Source organism: Stigmatopora argus, chromosome 8, assembly GCF_051989625.1.
Source record: "Stigmatopora argus isolate UIUO_Sarg chromosome 8, RoL_Sarg_1.0, whole genome shotgun sequence".
Classification (NCBI taxonomy): domain Eukaryota; kingdom Metazoa; phylum Chordata; class Actinopteri; order Syngnathiformes; family Syngnathidae; genus Stigmatopora; species Stigmatopora argus.
The window spans coordinates 2,390,660-2,414,760 of NC_135394.1; the positions used below are offsets into that span (position 1 = coordinate 2,390,660).

Below are 24,101 nucleotides of genomic sequence, written 5' to 3' on the forward strand. Positions count from 1 at the left end.
GAGCGATGAACACGATTTTAAAGATTGAAGAAAGAAGTAATTTTCTATTTTGTTGTTGTGCTGCTTCAGTGTTGGGGACATTGAATTTGAAAACAGGACATTTCAGTTCAGCATGACATTTTTGTGCTGCAATTCTGGCCCAGCGTCGGCCTCATAGTTTTTGGGTCGAGGGTTCGTTCATAGGTGGTTCCTCACTTTGTGGAGTTTGCACGTTCTCCCAGGCATGCATGGGTTTTCCCCAGGTACTCCAGTTTCCTCCCACATCCCCAAAAACATGCAGGGTAGTCTCTGAAATTGCCCCTTGGTTTGAGTGTGTGCGTGAACGGTTGTCCGTCACCCCGTGCCCTGCGATTGGTTGGCCACCGATTTAGGGTGACTCCCGCCTGGCGCCCATAATTAGCTGGGATAGGCTCCAGCACCCCCCACGACCCTTGTGAGGATAAGCGGTTTGAAAAATGAATACATTCTTAAGTGTCGCAAAATATGTGTACTTTACATATAACACAATGATTCACACATTCTTTCAACGTGTGCCCGAATGATTACACTACAAGACACTAAATGATTTTAAATATAGCCATTTTGAAATTGATGAATGCAATATGTTATTTAAGAAAAGCTCAGTCTGGGGCTACAAAATTCTGGAAAGGTTTAGAAGCAAAACAAAACATCTGGAACAAGTGAGTGTCATAACCTGCATTGAAAAATAATGATTCGATTCGCTTGCGCCTGAGTGGTGTGTGGTGTCGCCCGCCTCTGGCCCAGAGTCAGCTGGGATAGGCTCCAGCACCCCCCACGGCCGTCATGAGGATAAACCAGAAAATGAATGCATGAACGATTCGCCGTTGTGTCAAATTCTTAGATTTGTTATTTAAAGCTAACCTGAAAACAAATTGTCACTTGGAGTTATATATATATATCATCCTGAATTGGGGCTTAATGTTAAAAAAAAGTAAAATAAAAGAATGTTTTACCATTTTTACTGATGTCAAGTTCTTTGAGGTTAACCAGGCTGGCAATTGTGGTTGGAAGGTTGGAGAGGTCATTATCAGGCATGCTCAGTTTTTTCAAGGCCTGGCAGCTGAAGAGTTGCTGAAAAAATGGGGAGAATGACAAAGGTTATTATGACATTTTAAATAACTTAGCAAAATTGGTTTTCGCTGCAAAGATATGTAAAAACAAAATGAGCTTTAGAATGCCCCTCCTGCTGCTTGTCCCTTCAGAGCAAGTACTTTTTTAAGGGTCCATAGCAATGGACAATTTGTACATCAATTAAACACATCTTTAAATTATTAACCATGGATAGACAAATGCTAACATAAAAACATGATGCACTAATTTATCTTCTTTGTCAAGTAAATGTATATCCTGTATTAAGAATGATAAAATAGCCTAAATATATTTACAACATAAAAGGATCAGTGTTTAATGTGTTAAATAATTTGAAATTAACAATATTAGACTCTACTTTCCAAAATACATACTGCATATGAACTCACCAAAATATTGTGCAGAAAATCATGACTTCAGGTATTTTAAAACACATTTATGTGTTGTTATGTTAACTGTGGGCTCATTCACTTGGTAATGGGAACTCAAAATCTAGTGAAAACAGTGTCTTTGCCTTCACTGTGATGCTACATATGAATCATTTCACTGATTTATTGGAAATGCAAGAAAAAATCTTCCTCCACTTTATTACTGTTCAAATAACAGTGTTTCAGGATAAAACAAACTGGATGCACTCACAGTAAAATAAACCCAAAAATGAAGTGTGTCTGTTGCATTTATATTTGAGCACAGGTGCATGCGATAATGGTTATTAACGATGGTAAAAGAAAGGGCGGACCATTTGAGATTCTTACATTTGGACACATTTGTACTAAAAAATATCAACAATGATAAAATAGCTGTCTGAACTTCCTGGAAAATACTGGCCATTAGTTACTACATTTTTCTGAAGTATTACACATCTGGCGGCCCGGCCCCGAGTGGTTAGCGTGTCAGCCTCACAATTCTGGAGCCGTGGGTTCGATCCCAGGTTGGTCCCCACTGTGTGGAGTTGGCGAGTTTACCCCAGGTTTGTGTGGGTTTTCTATGGGTACTCCAGTTTCCTGCCACATCCCAGAAACATGCAGGGAAGGCTGGTTGAACACTCTAAAATGTCTCTAGTTATCAGTGTAAGCGGGAATGGTTGTCCGTCTCCTTATGCCCTGCCATTGACTGGCCACTGATTAAGGATGTTCCCCGCCTAGTATTCGTAGTTAGCTGGGATAGGCTCCAGCACCCCCCACAACCCTTGTGACAATAAACGGTTCAGGAAATGAAATGACCCGATTATAAGCCACGCACACTAAATTTGATAAGCCGTATTATCATATATACTAGATGCACTAGAATATCAGCCGCAGATGTCCACATTGTAGTTGACAGTTACACCAAAAACATTCAGCTCAATAGCCTGAATTAATCCATAAATGAACTTCACTGAGGTTCAGTATCGGAGAAAAAGTAGTGGATTATACTCCCAAAATTATGTTATTTTTCCTTCTTCTTTCTGCTGGGGGGAGGACAGCTAATCCAATCTCTTTGATCCTTATTAATAACATTTTAGAACATTAACAGTTCAACAAAGCAGAAACACAATTGTTGCCCTGGTTCCCTCTCTCATCTCTGTGGTGTTTTGCATACTGCACAGCATGTCTAGTTGAGTAATTACATCATAGAATGTAATTCTACGGTAATGCAACATTCTCCAGAAGACATTAGCTATACTCAACAAACGATAGTATAACATGTTCTACTTTTAAAATCCCCCCCTTCTATTTGGTGTCATTTAGTCACTAACATGGCTGTCCCGTTGGATGAGTGGTTCGTACGTCGGGTTCACAGTTCTGGGGTTGAGGATTCGATCCCAGGTCACTGTGTGTGAATGGTATTCCGTCTGCTTGTGCCCTGCGATTGGCTGGCCACTGATTCAAGGTGTACCCCACCACGTGCCTGTAGTTGATAGGCTTCAGCCCCCCCCCCCCCAGCGACCCTTGTAATGATAAACGGTTCAGAAAATGCATGAGTGAAAAAGTCACTAGCATTGCAAATTCGCTTTGTCTGATCTGCTGCCAATAACTGCTGAACTGTCATGGGTCTGAACTATGGCAGTTATTATAAGACAAATGGTCTCAGTTGCAAGTTTGAAAAATAATTGAAATGTTTTTTATTCTCTCCTCTTACTCAACTCCTCATTTAGTGAGATTGAGACGTCGGAGCTGAATCGACCAGGTATTGGCAAGACGGCAGGGGGCTACTGGCGAGCGAGGGGCAGGTACTGGCAAGTGAGGGGCAGGAACTGGCGCTGGCAAGCAAAGGGCTGGAACCGGCATTGACGCGCGAGGGGCAGGAACTGGTGCTGGAAGGCTCACGCCACCGTGTCACCGTCAAGAAAGAAAAGTAATGACTCCTTGGGCGTCAACGGCTGGGAGTCCAAGACGGTAGGACGGCCGGAGGAAGCTCTATGCTGCCATCTTCGCCTGGAGCCACAGGCAGGAGCCAGGGAAAATTTTGCCGGGGAGACTGTTGTGAACAATATAGGGCCAGGAAGTCATACCCTGGGTCCAAGTCCAGCAGGTCAATTAGATTCAGACCGTCCTATCACTCGGAAAAGTCCAAATCTAACACGAGATAGAATCATGGGTTGACAGAGGACAATGGAGCTTAAGTCACATTCCGGTGGAATGCACAGCAGGATGGGAGGCGGAGAGCTGGCACTAGGTGTGTGATGGCTAGGTCACACCGACATCTTCCCACTGGGTCCATCAGTGGTTGGATCATTCTGTTAGAATGGCGGTGTGCGGGGAGTGTAGTGGGACCCAAATGCAGGGAAGCAGGCAGAGATGGGGAGTGAAGGTGCACGAACAAAACTTTTATGACTTGGGAGGTTCTCAAAAGCAACAAAGCCATTACAACCAAATTAAAAAAACAAACCTTACAGGGAACACACTGGGAAACAAGGACCACTGGACAAGAGGAGAGCATACGTTAACACAAGTCTATCCGATAAGAACCGTCAAATGCACCGGGTTTAAATAGACAGACATGGGTTGAGGAAACAATCAGACACCTGCGTCAGGTAGAAGCAGGAGATACCACAGGACCGGGTGAATGACAGGTGAACTCAATGGGCATTAACATGGGCAGGTCACACGGGGGGAAAACCCAACAAAACCTGACCAAACGAATACGTAACAGAGAAACAAATATTGCAACATCCAACTCAAGTCTATTTACTACAACAATCCAATTTTCGAATAATGATAAAATAAAACAGTGATTGGGAGATACTGTAATAGTTTAAGTGCGCGATCATGCAACGGGGAATGGACCCACTTACAGGGAAGCCTGGCATATTCCTCAAAATCAGTGGTGCTCAAACTTTTTTGCTGAAAGATCTACTTTTCAAGGAAATTTTCCTTTCTCATCCAACCCATTTTTGAAAAGAGAATTTTTATAGCGCAACAACTGCCTTTTGGTTCTAAACAAACAGGGGGGACCGGCGTCTAAACTAAAGTTTAAGAGCAAAACCCAGGAAAAGTACTAGGTAACAAATAAAATTGAAAAACTAATAAATTTATGAGGTATGGGAACACGAGGGAATACAGGGCACGAGGTAGATACAAGAATGCATTACAATAGGAGGACACAATCAGACGATTCGACCAGGGGGCGGACAATAACAAAGTATTTAAATAGACAGACACGAGTTGAGACAATGGCAGTCAGATAGGGAATCGTTAAAATACAAGTCTTTAATCCTACCTAAAACAGACAATGGTTAAATTAAAACCTAAAGGGTTTCTGCCTATACCTTAGCACTTAATTATTCTGATCTCTGTGCCCATGTTTCCAGCACTTATGTTCAAACAAATTTCATGTATGCAGAAGAGAACCATCTAAATGAGTTCACAGTCCCTCCCAGGAACCTTTAGGTGCCCAAATATGTGCCCAATATAGAATAAAGGAATGCAACAATTCATATATCGAGATTAGATTGTAAATGGAAAATGTTGAATTTGTGCATCTCTAGTTGTTGTTATTAAGATTTTGAAGATTACTTAGTATTATTATTGCCCTTTAAGACTGATTTTGGGGGGCCGTCAAGGGTGAATCAGCAGGCAGCCTGGCTGTATTATAAATTCATGTATGTATGTCATTACTGTCCGGCTGGACTGTACCTGGAATGCATCGTATTGTACAAAATATGTATATGTATGTATGTGCAATGACCATAAAGCTTTGAATTCAATCATTAGTCAACTGTAAAAAAAAAGTCCCAATGGAAAAGCAGATGCAGCCTGCAAATTAAGAAGGACAACTGAAAATCTCACAGCCTAGGTCAGCAAAGTGATCAACCATACATTTTTCATCTTGGAAATTAGATTACCTTGGGTAGTTCCTCAATCTGGTTGGCATCCAGGTAGAGCTCCTCCAGAGTTCTTTCAAAGCTGAAAATTTCTTTTGGAACCTGCTGCAAGCTGCAGTGAGAGTAGTCCAACACTGAGATCACTTCCTCTTCCCCACGAAAACAGCGGCATGGAACCAGCCGGCCAATTAGCTTCCGTTTTGTGGTCATTTCCAGACACTGTACTATAAACACAACAGGATAAGAAAACAATTCATTAGATGGCATCATTTTGAACTATATGTAAGTTTTTGGGTTTAGCATAGTGCTGCTGACTTTGGACACAAGTGGGATAGAGCCTAAATCAATTCCTGTCACAACTGTGGCAATTTATGGCAGCATTGAATAAAAGCTTGTTGGAAAATCAGTTATATTTTTAGATGGGAGCACCATTGTTATGCACCAAATATTACAAATCAAACTCATCACTTTTATTTCAAAAGCCCATGACTAATAGATCGTTCATTTTCTGAACCTTTAATCCTCACAAGGGTCACGGGGGTGCTGAAGTCTATCCCAGCTAACGACGGGCACCAGATGGGGGACACCCGTAATCGGTGGCCAGCCAATCTCAGGGCACATTCCTGCTCACAGTGTTGCCATGCATTGCATACTTTCATTCATTTCCATATCACTTTTCCTCACAAGGGTTAGTGCGTCGGCCTCACAGCTTTGGGGTCCTGGGTTCGAATCCAGGTCGGTCCACCTGTGTGGAGTTTGCATGTTTTACCCGAGCCAGCAAGTGTTTTCTCCAGCTACTCTGGTTTCCTCCCACATTCCAAAAAACATGCATGGTAGGCTGATTGCACACTCTAAATTGCCCCTAGGTATGATTGTGAGTGTGAATGGTTGTCGATCTCCTCATGCCCTGCAATCAGCTGGCCACTGATTCACGGTGTCCCCCTCCTCTGCCCTGAAGTCAGCTGGGATAGGCTCTAGCATCCTCTGCAACCCTAGTGAGGATAAAGCGGTTAAGACAATGAATGATTGAATGAATGAAAAAACAGACTTAAGTTGTTTTCTCACCTTGGATATCTATATATTTTTGTTGATGTTTTAGTTTGTTTATTTTGTAGTGGGTGATTATTTCATTCACTTTTGAAACCGCTTATCCTCACAAGGGTCGCCAGTTAAATATGGGTACCAGGCAGGAGACACCCTAAATTGGTGCCAATTGAAAAGAACAACGAGACAAACAAGGATTTGTGCTCACTTTCATAACTAAGAAGCATTTAGAGTTTTCAACCAGCCTAGCATACTTTTTTAGGGATGTGGGGGGAAACCGGAGTACCCGAGGTGGTGGAAACCCTGAATTGGTGGCCAGCCAATCGCAGGGCACGAAGAGACGGATAACCATTCACTCTCACACTCATACGTGGGGGCAATTTAGTGTCCATTCAGCCTACCATGCATGTCTTTGGAATGTGGGAGGAAACCGGGGTGCCCAGAGAAAACCCACGCAGGCTCGGTGCGAACATGCAAACTCCAGACAGGTAGGCCCATCAGGGATTGAACCTTTAATCTCAGAACTGTGAGGCAACCATGCTAAACAGTTGTTCGCCGTGCCGTCTCTCGTGTATCATATCTGCATAAAATATTGTATGGAAACAAATTTGGCAGTTAACAATTTCTGTCATCCAGCAGCAAGATACTTATTACTACTTTGCAAACATACGTTAATCACTATGATTCATTCATGCGCAATCATATGTCTACTGCTTTGCAAAGACATTTTAGTTTGCTTTTACACCTCTAGCATTTCATTATAATGAGATGGTTGTCCAGAAGGCCACTGAATTACAGTATTTCTTTCTAGTAGTAAAATGTAAAAATACCCTAGTAAATATTTTTAAAAATTGTATTTTTTTTAAGTGCCACTCCTTTTTCATTCATTCATTCATTCATTTTCTCTCATCTCATTTTCTGAACCGCTTTATCCTCAGCAGGGTCACGGGGGGTGCTGAAGCCTATCCCAGCTGACTCCGGGCCAGAAGCAGGGGACACCCTGAATCGGTGGCCAGCCAATCGCAGGGCACAAGGAGACGGACAACCATGCCCACTCACACCCATACCTAGGGGCAATTCAGAGTGTCCAACCAGCCTACCATGCATATTCTTGGAATGTGGGAGGAAACCGGAGCACCCGGAGGAAACCCACACAGGCCCGGACCACACACATGCAAACTCCACACAAATGGACATGACCTGGATTTGAACGCAGGACCGCAGAGCTGAGCCACCGGGCCACCCTCATTCATTTTCTGAGCCGCTTTATCCTCACTAGGGTCGCAGAGGATGCTGGAGCCTATCCCAGCTGACTTTGGGCCAGAGGCGGGGACACCCTGCCGTGCCGCCCACCCCTTCTTTTTCCCCCTAAATTTAGTTACCGATTCTACTTGCATTATTGATGTGATAATTTCTGAATGCAAACACAATGTTAGTGAAACATATCAGCCTCTGTCCAGGCGAAGCAGGGCAGACAAGCCCATTAGAATTCTCAAACTAAGACAACATCAGCGACAATGAAAAACATTTGGTGTGAATGAGAGCGAGAGCATTGAGAAAAAACAGGGAATAGTTACTTTCACAGCATGGAAAAAAACATAAAATGTAGGCCATCGTACAGCCAAATTGCAATGATTTTTTAACAAACGTGAATGGCAATTTTCATTATGATATGACTAAAAATGATGATGATCCCCGCCTACTGCCCACAGTTGGCTGGTATTCACTCCAGCACCCTGCAAACCGTGTACCGATATGGAAAATGAATGAAGATATGAAACATGCTGTACTGTTGAAAAATATACCAAGTCTTAAGCACTGTATTAAAAAATCTAAGTTCAATACATTTCATTTTGATTGGATTAGAAACCCAACTGAATTATGAGTCTCTCTTAGCAAAAGAAAGGAAGAAGGAAGTGAGAACAAAATACGAGCACCAATAGGGTGAACGTGACTGTGGTTAGCTGTATCGCCTCTTGCTGCTGCTATGGCAACAGGATGAATGAGCAGACTGACACAGCAGAAGCGGCATTACATGCGGATGTGCAAACACATCTTGTTCATTTCAAAGCAATGACTGGATCAAAAATGTGTTGAGACACTTAGCAAGAACAGTTAATGGAGGCACGCAAAGACAATTCCGCCCACGCATGCCACACACACAGAGAGAGCAAAGTACTCACACGAGCAAACTCACATCATGTGATCGCCTCTCTGAATTTCACCTCAAGTAGTCTCTTGCAGCTGTTTTGTAGTCGAATGTACATGTGAGCTATGTCTAGCAGGAGAGTGTGAAACCCTCTGGGTCCCATGGCAGCCATCATTTCACATGCAGCCTTGCTATCGCCATAGTAACTGCTGCCATAGTGACGGTCTCCCAAGAGCTAGGAGTATTTTTACACATCCTCTCTGTCATAAAACAGTACATGCTGCTCTCAGTGGGTGATTGCTCCACATTTGATGACACTTTTCATACAAGCAAACATACCGGACACTTTTAAAATACACCCGCAGGCAAAATTCTTCTCTTGCTGTCTTTCCTTTATGGCCAAAGAAATAACTAACTACTTCTACTCTTAAGTTTCAATAGATTTCAGAAACCTCTGAAAGTATACTAGGGTAGCCATAGTATCTACAACTCCAGAAAGAAGGACACTTTACTGCCATTTAGTGGGGAAAGACTATGACACTTAATTCAATCACACCACAAAACAATCCAACTTTTTACATGATAACATTCATTCATTCATTTTCTGAACCGCTTTATCCTCTTTAGGGTCACGGGGGGTGCCATGCACACTCACACCCATACCTAGGGACAATTTTGAGTGTCCAATCAGCCTACCATGCATGTTTTTGGAATGTGGGAGGAAACCGGGCGCCGGGGGAGAACATGCAAACTCCACACGGGTGGACTGAGCTGGATTTGAACCCAAGACCTTAGAGCTGGACTACTCAGACGCTGGGCCGCTACAATGTCTTCATAATATAGAGATTAGAGGAAAGAAATATACTTGCGTCTAAAAAGTTGGAAAGAAAACCAATCACACTCCCTGTTAGAGAAAGAGTCTGTTTACTCAAATAACTTCAAGCTCCACTGAATTTGAAACTTACCCACACGGTGGAAGAACCTTTTTTTGGAATAATTTTATTGTCAGATGACACAAAGATTGTTTGTCCGCAGCAAACATTACCAGTTGTTGAAAAAGATGCCATTTGGATTGTGCTCTGTGTACCAGTCCAGTGAGTATGTATGGGTATGGAATAAAGAATGAAGACTAAAAACACTTATAATGACCCCAAAATTACAACTAAAATAATTTGGTAAACCAGATTAAATGCCTAAATTGAAAAAAAATCCTGGTGACTGTCACGAAAAAGTTTGTGAAACTTCTTTGGGGGGCAAGTGTAAACTATTACTCTGCATTTTTATGAGTTCAACACAAATGAATGAGCTCTTACATTAGCAAAGTTACAATAAACAACCAAACAAAAAAATCTAAAAATGCAATATTTATATTCTTGAATTATTGCAGCATAGTTTACCAAGATAGGGTTTTTCATTCATTCATTCTTAACAAAAACTCATGAGCAATGGTGGAAAGTAACACATTGAATATATACTCTCATGACTCCGAGTTGTAGTAATTTTGGGCTAGATTTTTTTGTTTAAAAAAAATCTGTATTTTTACTTTATTTATAGGGAGGGGGATTTTCATATGTTTTAGGCATCTACTGCCATTCCAAAGCACATTCAAGTATGCATTTTACATGAGTTTATTTATATAAGGTAAATATACCATTGACACCTTAATAGAAAATTGCCTTGCATCGTGGCTGTCTTAAACTGGCAATGGGCATCGATCTTTATAAAAGACCGGCATAGATCTGCATAGTTGTATTAGTTGAGCTCTCCCATCATTTCTTCAGGGCGACAGGAGCTGTCCAAAAGTGGGAGTTGCTGAACACGTCAGAAAAAGGTATGAGCTATTGTTTAAGGGGGACTTAAGGGGAACCGAGCATTTCAGCAGCTCCCACTAGCAGACAAAAGACTTTTGACGAACACAGGTATTTCAATAAGAATGACTTCATAACATAAATAATACTTTAAAAAAAACAGTTAACTTTTTGCAGCACCCTCTTTAAGTAAATATTGATAGAATGATTTTTTTCTGCTACACTTTGAAATGCTTCCATGAAAAACCAAAAATGAGAATTAAAGTTAAAAGAGAGTGAGATAGGTGAGCGGGTCAAAAGAAAAGATAACTGCATCTGCTTGCAGGTACGGAGGATCCCTCTTATGGGCTCTGAGAACTGCAGCACATAGTTAGTTGAAACCAGTTTATGTTACGTATTGCCACCATATTGGAGGGGCTTCTTCACCATCACAGACACTGTAAACAGAACTGAAAGAAAACCTTTGCTCCCAAGCTGCCAATCATTACGAGAGCCAGACATTTTGTCTTTTGTCACTTACAATTGTTTGCATCAACTTGCAAGCTTTGAATCAAACTGATGTCTGAATGAAGTGGCCTCCAGAAGAGGGTACAATTACTAGAATAACTTATTATTTACCCCACTCACCACTGTTTAACATAGTCAACAAGTTATTGTGTCTAGCACTGGTGTAACAAGAACTATGACTGGTATCGAGGGATCAATGTTGCTATTTATATTGTCAAACATCATTTTTATCGCATTGAGAGATCTATGCAGATTTTGGAAATAAGTGGCACCGTTACTTAAGACTGGCTTTCGGCTAAATTGTTTCTATCAAAATTACTATTTTGGGCGGCCTGGTGGGCGAGTGGTTAGAGCGTCGGCCTCACAGCTTTGGGGTCCTGGTTTCAAATCCAGGTCATGTCCATTTGTGTGGATTTTGCATGTTCCCTGCGTGGGTTTCCTCCAGGTGCTCCAGTTTCCTCCCACAAAACATGGGTATGGGTGTGAGTGTGCATGGTTGTCCGTCTCCTTGTGCCCTTGATCGGCTGGCCACCGATTCAGGGTGTCCCCTGCCTGTGGTCTGGAGTCAGCTGGGATAGGCTCCAGCACCCCCCGCGACCCTAATGAGGATAAAGCGGTTCATAAAATGAGATTAGAAGTTACTATTTTGTATGTCTTCACCATTTTGTGCAGCGGTTCAAAAAAGTTTCACTTTTATTATTTTTTAAATATCTGCTCATATGCCATAGTATGGAAATTATGGTATAATAATGACAATGATTTGAGGATATGAAGCGGGCTATCATAAAAGTTCTATAGAGGAGGATGATGTCACACACATCTCACATAGCCAGAAAAAAACGATTCAGGGTCCGGGCGAGGACCACAGGCAGTATCATATCAGTCTCGTTTTGTTGATATGTTCACTGCAAAGCAAACAGTCATCAGTTTTGTGAACCATTCCAGATTGAAATATTTGCTTTTATCCTTATCCAAATGTTTGAATCAGCCAACTGTTCCACTGTTTCTGTGGTTCACTGTAAAAAGGCTTTAGTCGAGCCTCTCCTTCTGTCATGTCTTACTTTGTCTCTCTCGTATCCAAGCCAGTCAAGTATTTTTTTCCCGCATGTTTTTTTTTTCAGGAGTGAGCTCAGTGGTCCAATTCTGTCTAAGACACCCCAGCACATCACTATTTCCTGTCTTCTATGTTGGCGAACACGAGCCTCAGTGATCCCTACCCTTTGTGTTTTACCTCCCCTCTGTTCATAGAACTTCAACAGGAAGCTATCAGCCTACCACCAATATCATCGCACATCTGGTGGGTGAAAATCTAATTTAGGTCTTCCAAAAATAGACCTTCTAAACTGAGAATCTTTTTTTCTGACATTCCCAGCCAAATTATCAAAGGTTTTCACTTATACAGCTGATTTAGTTTGTTACACATACTCTACCCAACCAGTGTCTGTTGACATTTGTTGTCACTTTGCTAAATCACTCATAACTGACTTTTATGTAGCTGTTGAAGGATCAATTCTGATCCAATGCCCCATTTACCATTTGATTCGCTGCATACCAATCTAAAGTTTAGTCTGTCAACTTGTGATGGATGGGTGGATGATTAAAACCAGCCGAGGGTTTTTTCTCTGGTACTCCCAAGTCACAAAAACATGCAGGATAGGCTAGTTGAACACTAAATAGAGTGAGCGTGAATTTTTGCCCTGCAATTGCCTGGCCACCAATTCAGGGTGTCCCTCAAAAAGCTCTCTGTTCTGAAGAAGTATTAATGGACAAATGTGTTTTTCATAATGACAGAAAGCATTTGGTTACTTAAGTAAATAAAACTCTTTTTTTGCGCAATACTCGATGTGGCCCACATTCACCACATTCTTTAGCAGCCCTAAAATAGGTTGCGTATGAGACCACTGATTTTATCAGTAATGGAAGGTTCACTATTTTGTTATAGCATAGGTCAATAATAAACATAATATAGGAATCAAAACCAACGCAAAAATTGAATAGCAGAAATTGTATCACATTCTGTGATTTAAAGTTTTGTTATTAAAGGTTGTGCGTCGAGCCATTTTCCAAAGCACCATCATTAAAGAATCAGGACAATACTGTATTTAGTTATATGATGTGTGTCCATTATGGACCATTGCTAAACGATTCTTGTTTGAAAAGTAATTGTCAAACGTGGGAATGTTGCGGCCTCATTTTTATTTAAAGTGTAGTTTTGTGGTTACCACATCTTTTTTTAATGAAAGCATTTTTACTTCATTTTAAGCCACGCAGGCCCGGGGTGAACATGCAAACTTCACACAGGTGGACCGACCTGGATTTGAACCCAGGTCTCCCATTGTGAGAACGAAGCACTAACCACTCACGCCACCAGGTTGCCTATCACCAATTTAACAATCGAAATACTTCAAGTGTGTTTCCATCCAATTTTTGTCTTTCATTTTTGGGTATCTCCTCCAAAAGGAAAATTATCTGTCACATTTTGAATACAAAAAAAATAAATACATATAATAGTAGCAGTATATCAGCAGGAACAAAAGTTTGCAGTGGATAACATGCTCATTGTTCTACAAAAACCTGCGATAAAAATGAGCATGGATTTTTGTTTGTTCTCGAGAAGATAGTAAAGTCTCCTTTAGCGATGGGGAAATAACTGTCCTGACATATGAGGTCACTTTGCCATGCTGGTATCCCAGCAGCTTGTCCAGAATTCAGAGCCAGATGGAGATGACACATGCACGTGTGTCCCCCCCGACCCTGAACCTCACATGGACACACACCACCATGCACACACCAACAGACGTACACCAACAATATTCATGAACCATGCTAGGCATATTATATTTTGGGTTGATGCGTGTAGCGTATCACATGTATATTGATGCCTAAGGAAAGATGTGTGGGGAACCAATATGTCAAAAGTCTGGTATAAATGAAGTTGTTGGAGATTAACAAATTGAAAATGAGTCATTTAATCATCTAATATATATATATATATATATATATATATATATATATATATATATATATATATATATACATATATCTGTGTGTGTATATATATATATATATATTTATGTGTATATATATATATATATATATATATATATATATATATATATATACATATATCTGTGTGTGTATATATATATATATATATTTATGTGTATATATATATATATATATATATATATATATATATATATATATATATATATATATATATATTGCATGCATTGCTTATGCAGCTTGACGATCCGACCACATAAAAAAACTTTTTACACATACCGAACTTTTTGGCTTTAGCCATCAGGAATAGTACATACATAACGTGTGACTGCCTGACCAAAAATTTGAATTTTGAGCATATTTTGGCTTTACCCGCCTGTGGACTTAAACTTTTGAACAAGTGACAAACAAACTATTTTATTCATTCATTTTCTGAAAAAAACAAAACAGAAGCAGCAGTCTTAAAATGATCAATCCAATGTTCATCTCCCGATAACTTCAAGCTTCAATAAATGGCAGCCTCTGAATTATATTTCCAAATCAACAAATCTCTCCCTTTTTAATTATCTTTCCCTCCAATGTGACAAAGAGGTGCTGTGGTCGCCAGAGAAGAGATCACCTTCACTCCCTCTGTCACACAGTGAAACCTGCTGCGATCTGGAAAAAAACATTCTATCTTTCTGTCATCCCACTCTATTTCTTTCTTTGGGTTTCGGCATGGCTGGGAGTTAATCTCTCTTTTTTACTGCCAGGCGATAGTGGTGCATGACTGTCTGGATCTCTATTCATGCGTTCAATCCATCTATCACCTGCTGCCTCTGTCATAGTTCCTCTTCCTCTTTACTTGCCTCTTGTATTTCAGGGGAAAAAATAGCAATCTACTGACACATTAAAACTTTACTGCATCACTGCCTCCTTAATTTGGGCCATCTGGAGGAAGCACGATCAGGTTCAAGATCTCACCGCTTTCAATATAATGCAGGTGCACACAGCCTATTGTAGGAGATGAACCCAACCTTAACAGCATGTGTTACATGTTTCCTTACACCGCATGACAGCAATATTTGCATAAACAGCTTTTGGCAAGTTTTATCCATAAAGCTTTATTTAACAGGCTGTATAATTGAATAGAGTGGTTCCCATGGTAACAGACTAAATTTCTCCAAATTACCATAAAACATTGATTAAAAAGTCATGTCTTAAGTCCCAATTTGACAAGCACTATATTCACGATACTGAGAAAACAGTCCCTTGGGTCAAAAAATTGACTGGCAACCGACAGTATTTTTACACCCGCAGAACAATGTGCTCTCAATGCATTATTAACTGAGTAGGAATTATCTATGTGCAATTATTTTGAACATTTGACATGTACTCAATGAGTCATAATGTAGTCAGGGCAACTGTTGTTGCACATAGCGGTAAATGCATATTGCATTTCTTATAACGGTATTTATTTTGATTTTTTTTTAATTATGTGGATGCAAGAATTAATGGGGGGAAATGCAGCAATGTTGTAGCAAAGCTGTCAAGGTGCCATTGTTTTTTGCATTCAGACTGCTGTTACGACATCTTACTTCAGGGTCCATTGATAACCCTTAGCATTATATATCCATTGTAACAAAATGATTGTTATGACATGCTCTGGTGTGAATTCAGTACAGGCCTCTACTTGTAGTATTGAAGTCAAATGATGGCTTGTTTAGACTTATTTTTTATTAAATTGGTTTTATTTTGTAACAATGTTATGGTACATCCTGCAATTGGCTGGCAAATAATTTCAGGCCGACGCATTAACCACTAGTACACCGAGCCGCCTATTGGCAAAACAGTACATCACTAATATTTGAAACATCCTTTAGACTGCAACACAGAGTCGTCTAGATACGACATCTGTTAAATAGTAGCATATATGGGTATAGACAGCCACTGGAGGATTGCAGTCACAATGAGGAGGAAGTTTAGTGTGAACACACTCCTGTGAAGCACAATCGTCACGACACAATGCCGCTGAGGAAAATGTTTTAACACGAGGCTATCGCCACAACAACGTGGGCATCACAAGGCAAAAACAAGACACTAAGTTAAAGGTTAGACACTTCACTCCCACATACCTAGGCACAACGCAACTGTATCAAAATGAATCAGTACGAATCAATAAGGAAATTTTGTGTAAATAATGTTTCGTCTCTTTAGAGTATTTCAGAACAAGCGAAGAATAATTTGACCTAATCTTTTTTCCTTGACTACATTTTTTTCTACACTTGTATGTTACAGTTCTGGGAAAACGAACTGATATAAAGCATATTTAAGTCAGTTCCAAAATTGTGCCATCATATTTTCGACAGCCTGTACTTGTTATTTATTGCTCCCAGACTTCCACAGCTCCTATGACTCACTCTGAAGGACTACTGCAAGCAATTCAACTTTACAACTGTCTGAAGGTGATGATCAAAGATGCACTCCAATTGGCCGTCTGACAGTCTGACTCCAACATCAAGTACATGCATGGCTATTTTTATTTTCCCCAATGTTTTTTTTTTTTAAATCATAAAATGCTCCAAATTGCATATCATCTAACACAGAAATGCACATACATTTGCAGTAAAAGCTCCAGTCACCGGATAAACACCCTTTAACACCCTTAACATGAGTTAATCAGGTAGGTAGGTAATTTACAGTATGTGTGGTATGTAAATCTACCTCACTGCTAGTTAGTCTGTATTTATGTATGAACAGTATGTATTTACGACTATACTCTATATAGTACAGGTGTGTGTATGCACTGCTCTATTTGTAAATCATTAAGTGTCAGAATGCAAAGTACCAATAATAGAACGGGGATAGCCTCACAGCTCTGGGGTCCTGGGTTCAAATCCAGATCATTTTGCATGTTCTCCCTGGGCCTGCGTGGGTTTTCTCCGGGTACTCCGGTTTCCTCCCACATTCCAAAACATGCATGGTAGGCTGATTAGACACTCTAAATTGCCCTTAGGTATGGGTGGGAATGTGCATGGTTGTCTGTCTCCTTGTGCCTTGCGATCGGCTGGCCACCGATTCAGGTTCCAGCACCCCCCATGACCCTAATGAGGATAAAGCGATTCAGAAAATGAGATGATATATATATGACCCAGTACTAAGAACAAATCACCTGTGAGTATGAATCAATCAAATTCATCCAATGTGTTCAGTGGTACCTAATCATGTGTATGCCCACTCTAACGTGTGTTAGTCATGCGGAGAATGTGACTGCTGCACAGGCGCCAACGGGCAAGCAGGGCACCACCCCCGCCGTCCTAGGGGCGAGCAATTTCAAGACTGCTCTATGCCTCAACGAAGGCCTGTCCATTCACACCCCATGTGGCAAAGTTAAAAACAAAAGTAATTAAAAAATATTAATACTAAGCTCAATTCATGTATACGTATTACCTATTTGAACAGTGAGGGTAGTATTTAGAAAGATTGAAATACATTTTCGCCAACAAATGTATGCCTGTCAAAGTGATGACAGTGGGACACCACCGGCTGCAGCAGCTGAGAGCGGAGGCAGCTGTCAGCTCTCATCAACATGCAGGACTCAGGTAGTAATACATATGTTTATCCTTGCACAGCAGGGAATATTCCTATGTCAAATAAGAAGAATATATTCTGATCAGGGAGGGATCAAATATAATAGTGCCTTCGGAGTATGTCGTTGGCACAGCTAATTGCTTCAACTTCAACCAACTCGACCCACGACCCCTCTGCCATGATAAAAATTTCACCGGTTCTCCCCATTTAAATCACGTTCAAAACACTTCCAGCCAATCCTTTTCTCAGTCAGTATATTTCTGAAATAGATGCAGTGTTCCATCACTAGGCTCTGACGACTTACTACAGCCTTAAAATATGCATGCGTATACAATTATTACACCCCAATTACTCGTGAATGGAATATTACAGAAGTATTGCCTCACAACAGTGTAAACGTCTCGTGTGATGTTACACTCTGATATGGACAGAGTAGGTCTAATCATTGCTAGTATTTTAAAGGAGAGTAAGGTTGGCTTAGAAAAAGGGTTGACCGAATCCCACCCTCCCAGGATCCGTCCCAGCACCACAACCGAGTGACACGCACTCGCACCCATGCAGCAACTGACACATGGCCAGCAGGGTGACTTTACTCAGTGAGTGGCCTTCAATGGGCATCTGTGCCGCTCATATTTCATAATATTGGCACCATGGAGCTCTTATCAACATCTTTTCTATCTGTTTGAGCACGTGAAAGAAATGGCGATAGTTAGCCCATAGTTAGCACCCCCCGACCCTAGTGAGGCTAAGGGGTTTGGAAAATGAATGATCAAGTCATACAATACAGTAGGTTTGAAAGCTATCTATGAACCCTGCTTTCTTCAAAATCAACTTTTAGGTTATATTTGGCCATTATTATTGTACAGCAATTGCAGTAGCTTAAATAGGTTATTTTGAGTTGGTGGGTTAAGGACCTAAAAATGGGTCACGGACCTACTTGGGGTGGATTTGGAATGATAGTAAAAATAAGTCACTGTGTGCTATTAGATGTTGAAGTCTGCAATTTATTTGTAATAAATCACCTACTGGCAATCTGTAACTTACAGGAAACAATAATACCCCTCTACCTTCTACAGGTAAATTCTGAAATGTAATTTTACAATTGATATATCAGTTTCCCCCAAAAATACAAAAGAAATCAGGCTTCTAGGATTGATAGATACCATGCTAAACAGCTTCCAAGTTTTAACATGATCGGTTTACGAATGAAGGAGGTGTAAGATTTGAAAGTTACTCCCCCCAAGGAGAAAAAAAAACAGCAATAACCTAAGTGGCGACTTGACAAGTCCTGAGCCTATAGAAATTACAGGGTGTATTTGATTTACAGTGATAATTACATTAGTTGGTAAACAGAGAGGAAAATGAATTTCGTCATTGGAGCATCATTGTCATGCACCAAATCAAATTAATAATTTTTATTTCAAAAGGCCATGATTAATAGATTGTTCATAGTTCATTTTCACTTTCATCCTCACAAAGGTCACAGGGGGAAGAAAAAATATATATTTTACTGTACATAGAAATTATGTCTATTTTTTCAAACTACTCTAATGATTAAAAAAATATTTGTGCCTGTAAGAGGTGTAATTTTTTTGTGTTTGAACATTATTTAATCAGAATTTTGGACAGGGCGGCCCGATGGAGCGAGCGGTTAGCGCGTTGGCCTCACAGGTCTGGGGTCCTGGGTCATGTCCATCTGTGTGAAGTTTGCATGTCCTCCCCAAGCCTGTGTGGGTTTTCTCTGGGTACTCTGGTTTCCTCCCACATTCCAAAAACATGCATACTAGGCTGATTGGACACTCTAAATTGTCCCTAAGTATGGGTGTGAGTGTGCATGATTATCCGTCCTGCGATTGGTGGCCACCGATTCAAGGTGTCCCCCGCCTGTGGCCCGGAGTCAGCTGGGATAGGCTCCAGCACCCCCTGTGACCCTAATGAGGATAAAGTGGTTCAGAAAATGAGATGAGAATTTTTGACATTCAGTTTAGCATAATTACAGTGGATACTTTACTGTGAGCAACCATCTTTCACATAGTGACCTCTTTCACTATATTTATATTAGTTGTTCATCATTCATACCGCGCATCCTCGTTAGGGTTGCACGGATTGCTGGCCTGTCCCAGCCGACTTGGGGCGTAATGCAGACTACACCCTAGACTGGTCGCCAGTCAGTCGTAGGGCACACAAAGAGACAAATGACCATCCGCACTCACAATCATACGGCCACCAGCGAGAATCAACCTCGCGTCTGCCCGCACCGAAGTCAGGAGAGTGAACCTCTACACCATCAGGTGGCTTATATTAGTTATATATCTCTTTAAATTTTTCAAGAATTTCATAGATGAAGGACAGGCTCTAAATGGGGTGACAGAAAAAAAAGAACAATTCCAAAGGTGACTAAGAAATGGAAGATTGGAGTCACGAGGGTAAGCATTGAGGAGAGACAGAATTTGACTAGAACTTTTGGGTAGTGGATAAATTAGTATTTTAATTTCATGTCTAATGTAATGTTTTGACCCACTATCAATCACGCTTAATTTAATGAAATCACAGGATACATTCATTTCTAACCATCAACTCAAATTATGGCTCATTGGGTTATTTCTGTTCTCTACTGTTCTAGTTCTGTTTGCCGTTACTTTATCAAAACAAAATTAACAAACAGCTGGGAACAGCTAGATTCACATCAATCTAAAACATGTCATTAAGTGTGCAAGTTCCACTGATAGAAGAAGTTTTAATACGTATCTGATGTTGAGTTCTGCACTGTGATATTAATATTACACTGTGAGACTGTTTAATATATCACATTATTGTCATTTTGTCTCAAGCTTTATACACGATACACTGTTGGTCACTTGCTCACCTGCAATCACAGAGCAGCTTTCAAACAAACTTCTATTTAATTCATGTGCTGCAGCCTTCTGTTCTATTTTTGGTCTTTATAAATTACGTCTTTACATCACTTGATCTATTTGTGTGTGTTAGTGTGTTTGTTGCATTGTAAAAGCCAAGTCTTATTATTCTTAATATCCATTAGAACAAGTGACCATAATTATACTAAGAGGTATTTTTCATCTGAAAAAAATTAAAATAGAGGAAATGAATTATTCAGCTATGGCATGAAAATTAGCTGTTAGAATGTCCACCGATATACGGTTTAAAACACGGCTCCAGCCTTCCTCTGTGAAGTTTGCATATTCACCACCTGACAGTATGGGTTTTCTCATCGTACTCTGGTTTCCTCCCTAATTTTAAAATCTTATAATTTAGGCTTATTGATCAATCTGTAGGCATCAGTGTGTGCGTGAAAGGTTGATGGTATTGTGATTGGCTGGCAACTAATTCAGGATGTATCCCACCTTCTGCCCAGCGCTAGCTGGGATAGGCTCCAGCACCCCCGCAATCATGGTGAGAAGAAGTGGCACGGAAGATAATGGACATAGCAGTGACAGTCTCCCTTAGGCAAAAATGCCAAAGAGCACAAACCAGTTTAATGTTAGTTCTTCTCGGCACCCGTTGACCCCTATCTTCATGCATGCAACTTCAGTTTAAAAATTGTTACATGAGCATTATTTAGCAGTTTGACTAGAGGCATTTTGGGCCAACAGTGCCTTATTTACTGTATATTGAGTTTGACAGGCAACCAGTCCATGTTGTGCCACATCGCTTGCCCATAGTAAACATCCAGCACTTCTGTGACCCTAATGAGGACCTGCACTATCAGAAATGGATGGGTGTCCCCTGCCTCTGGCCCATAGTCAGCTTGGATAGGCTCCAGCACCCCCTGCGACCTTTGTGAGGAAAGTGAAAATGAACTATGAACAATCTGTTAGACATGGGCTTTTGAAATAAAAATGATGAGTTTGATTTGGTGCATGACAATGATGCTCCAATGAGGATAAAGCGGTTCAGAAAATGAATGGCTAAACGGGGCATGTAGCATGTACAGTAAGCAAATGAAAAACTATATTTTGTGCAGAAGATAAAGAAATCATGCTGACTTGATGCTGAGATTGTATATACAGTCTCAAGCGCTGCAATTGGCTGGCCACCTATACAGGCTGTTGTCCCCTGCCTGGTGCCCGTAGTTGGCTGGGATAGTCTCCAGCACCCCCCGTGACTCTTGTAAGGATAACCGGTTCAGAAAATGGCTGACTGACAGTCTCAAGTAGCTTAGGGCTCAACACTGTCACATGGCGCATCTCATCACTCTCTTCCATTCTAATAGTCAATGACCTATGAGCTGAAACAGACAGAACAGGAGACAAGGAAGATGTCTGTAGGTTCAGCTTATATTTCTTTCTTTCCCTCCTGAGTATTGCTATTCTGGTTTTTAATGCACCATATGTTACTATCAAACAAAACAGAGTTTAGTGTGCAGTCATTTAGAGTTTTCTGCATTTGTCAGTCAGAGAGAGACAACAGTAAAATTCAGAATACTGTTCATTGATAGACTCCAAATATTTAAATTTGCAAATCACGAATGGATGGGCGGTTTTTAAAGACTTGCTGCAGCACTCACATTAAAATACTACACTTTTCACAGAATGGTCAGATCAGAGGCTACTGGGATTTTTGTCCCATTAGAATGCAGTTTACGCTGCCCACTGCAACACATGGAGCGATCGCGAGAGGAGAAAGACACCCCTCCATCTCCTAGGATACTGTCACATATTGCACAACCTCTCTTAGAATGACTGAACAAAGCTTGAGTTTTTCGGAGTTATTCAAAACGTTAAGTAATTGTAACAACCATCACGCTTCATATATTTAAATTCGCTCTGGCAACACCAAAGTTCATGTTGAAAATTTCAATGACCTTGGGTGTAAACTAAAAAGCTCCTACATGTGGTTAGTTGTGACGTTAGGCCCATTTTTTTTTAAAAAATTTAAATGGTAAGTGAAAACCATTTTGGGGGGTTCGGAGTTATTCAAAACGTTAAGTATAATTTTAATATCCATCACGTGTGATATTTTTAAATTCGCTCTGGCAACACCAAAGGTCATGTTGAAAATTTCAATGACCTTAAGTATGAACTAAAAAGCTCCTACATGTGCTGATTTGTGGCGTTTGGCCCAAGATTTGTTTTTTAAAAAGGGTAAGTTAATGCCTTTTCATAAGCGCTATTGTTTGACGTTTTGAATAAAAATAAAAAAGGTTTTAACATAAATGTTTTTCATTAGGCAGCAAAGATCTATATTTAGACCTGAGGCAACAATGCTGGATTTCGACATTTAAATGATGGCAAATATGGTGGCAACCCTTGAAAAGGTGCTCCCATGCTGTGGTTTAGGTGTGTGTGTGTGTGTGTGTGTGTGTGTGTGTGTGTGTGTGTGTGTGTGTGTGTGTGTGTGTGTGTTTGTGTGTGTTTGTGTGGAGGGGTTAATATTTTTGGTATGTTGGTTACACGAAATAACTTGCACACCACCTTGCACTCATACTTCCTCAGCATCTCAGCCTACTGCTGAGTGTGAAACACCTTGCTAGATTCCTGTCCCATTGTTTCATTATTTCATTAGTCACCACTGGTCATGCAGTTTGAATTGTATTGAATACTTTTTTTGTAATTATACAAGTATAATGAGAGTTAAAGCTTTCACCTACAGACATTCTATGTATATGTGTGTATGTATGTATATATATATATATATATATATATATATATATATATATATATATATATATATATATATATTTATATACATATGTATATATACATACATATTTATACACATACATATTTATGTACACATAAATAGGTTTATGTACACATATACTTACATACATACAGATGTTTAAATAATCTGAATAAAAAACATTTTTTATTATGTTACTAGCAGCAAAGGGGCTCATATGCGACCCTTCTATTGTCCTTGTGGTTTGACAAGTGACTTCATACACCAGACACGTTGTCAGTAGGGTCAATGTTTGACTTGCTGCCACATCAGGCAAAGGTTGTTTTTTGTGTACACTATACCTGTCACGATTTATGTATATATGAATACAATATTTAAAAGAGAAAGAAACACGGAGTGTTTTCGACACAAATAGAGTTATGGTGAATTCTTTGCCTATCTTGCTTGCGGTAATCGTTGACAGAAGACTGGTTTCAAGCAGTTTTATGCAGTCTGTGTACCTCCAGGAGAGTATGTGCCGCCCTAAAAATGACTGTCCTTAACGGCTTTACACCTCCTCCAGAATTACTATAGATCTACCATGAGTTATGGAATTGTGAATCAGGCTTACAGTGAATTATGCTCAGAGTAATTATGGTTCAACGTATACGCTTAGCTGCCTGATGGTGTAGAGGTTCACTCGCCTGACTTTGGTGCAGGCAGGTGTGGGCTCGATTTCTGCTGGGGGCAGTATGATTCTGAGTGCGGGTGGTCATTTGTCTCTCAGTGTGCCCTACGGCTAACTGGCGACCAGTCTAGGTTGTATTCTGCCTTTCACCCTAGGTCAGCTGGGATAGACTCCGGCAATCCCCGCAACACTTACGAGGATGCACGGTACAGAAGGTAAATGAATGACTGTATATGCTTATTTACCACCCCTAACCCACTGCTTCACCAACACAATCTCAAGCTACCCCTTCAT

The 24,101-nt window shown here is 40.5% G+C and overlaps 1 protein-coding gene across 12 annotated transcripts in view; it reads right to left on the reverse strand.

Moving 5' to 3' along the window:
* Positions 1-24,101, reverse strand: part of lrrc7 (leucine rich repeat containing 7) — an 83,523-nt gene that overhangs the window by 36,946 nt on the left and 22,476 nt on the right. For 11 of the 12 annotated variants that reach the window (XM_077607002.1, XM_077607001.1, XM_077606999.1 and 8 more), the window contains 2 exons: positions 5,438-5,640; positions 975-1,092 (listed from right to left, as the gene is read on the reverse strand). In XM_077607002.1, the coding sequence (XP_077463128.1) occupies positions 975-1,092; positions 5,438-5,626 (307 nt within the window). In that variant the 5' untranslated portion in view covers positions 5,627-5,640. The remainder of the gene's footprint in view (positions 1-974; positions 1,093-5,437; positions 5,641-24,101) is intronic. The other variant, XM_077607003.1, reaches the window with a different exon arrangement.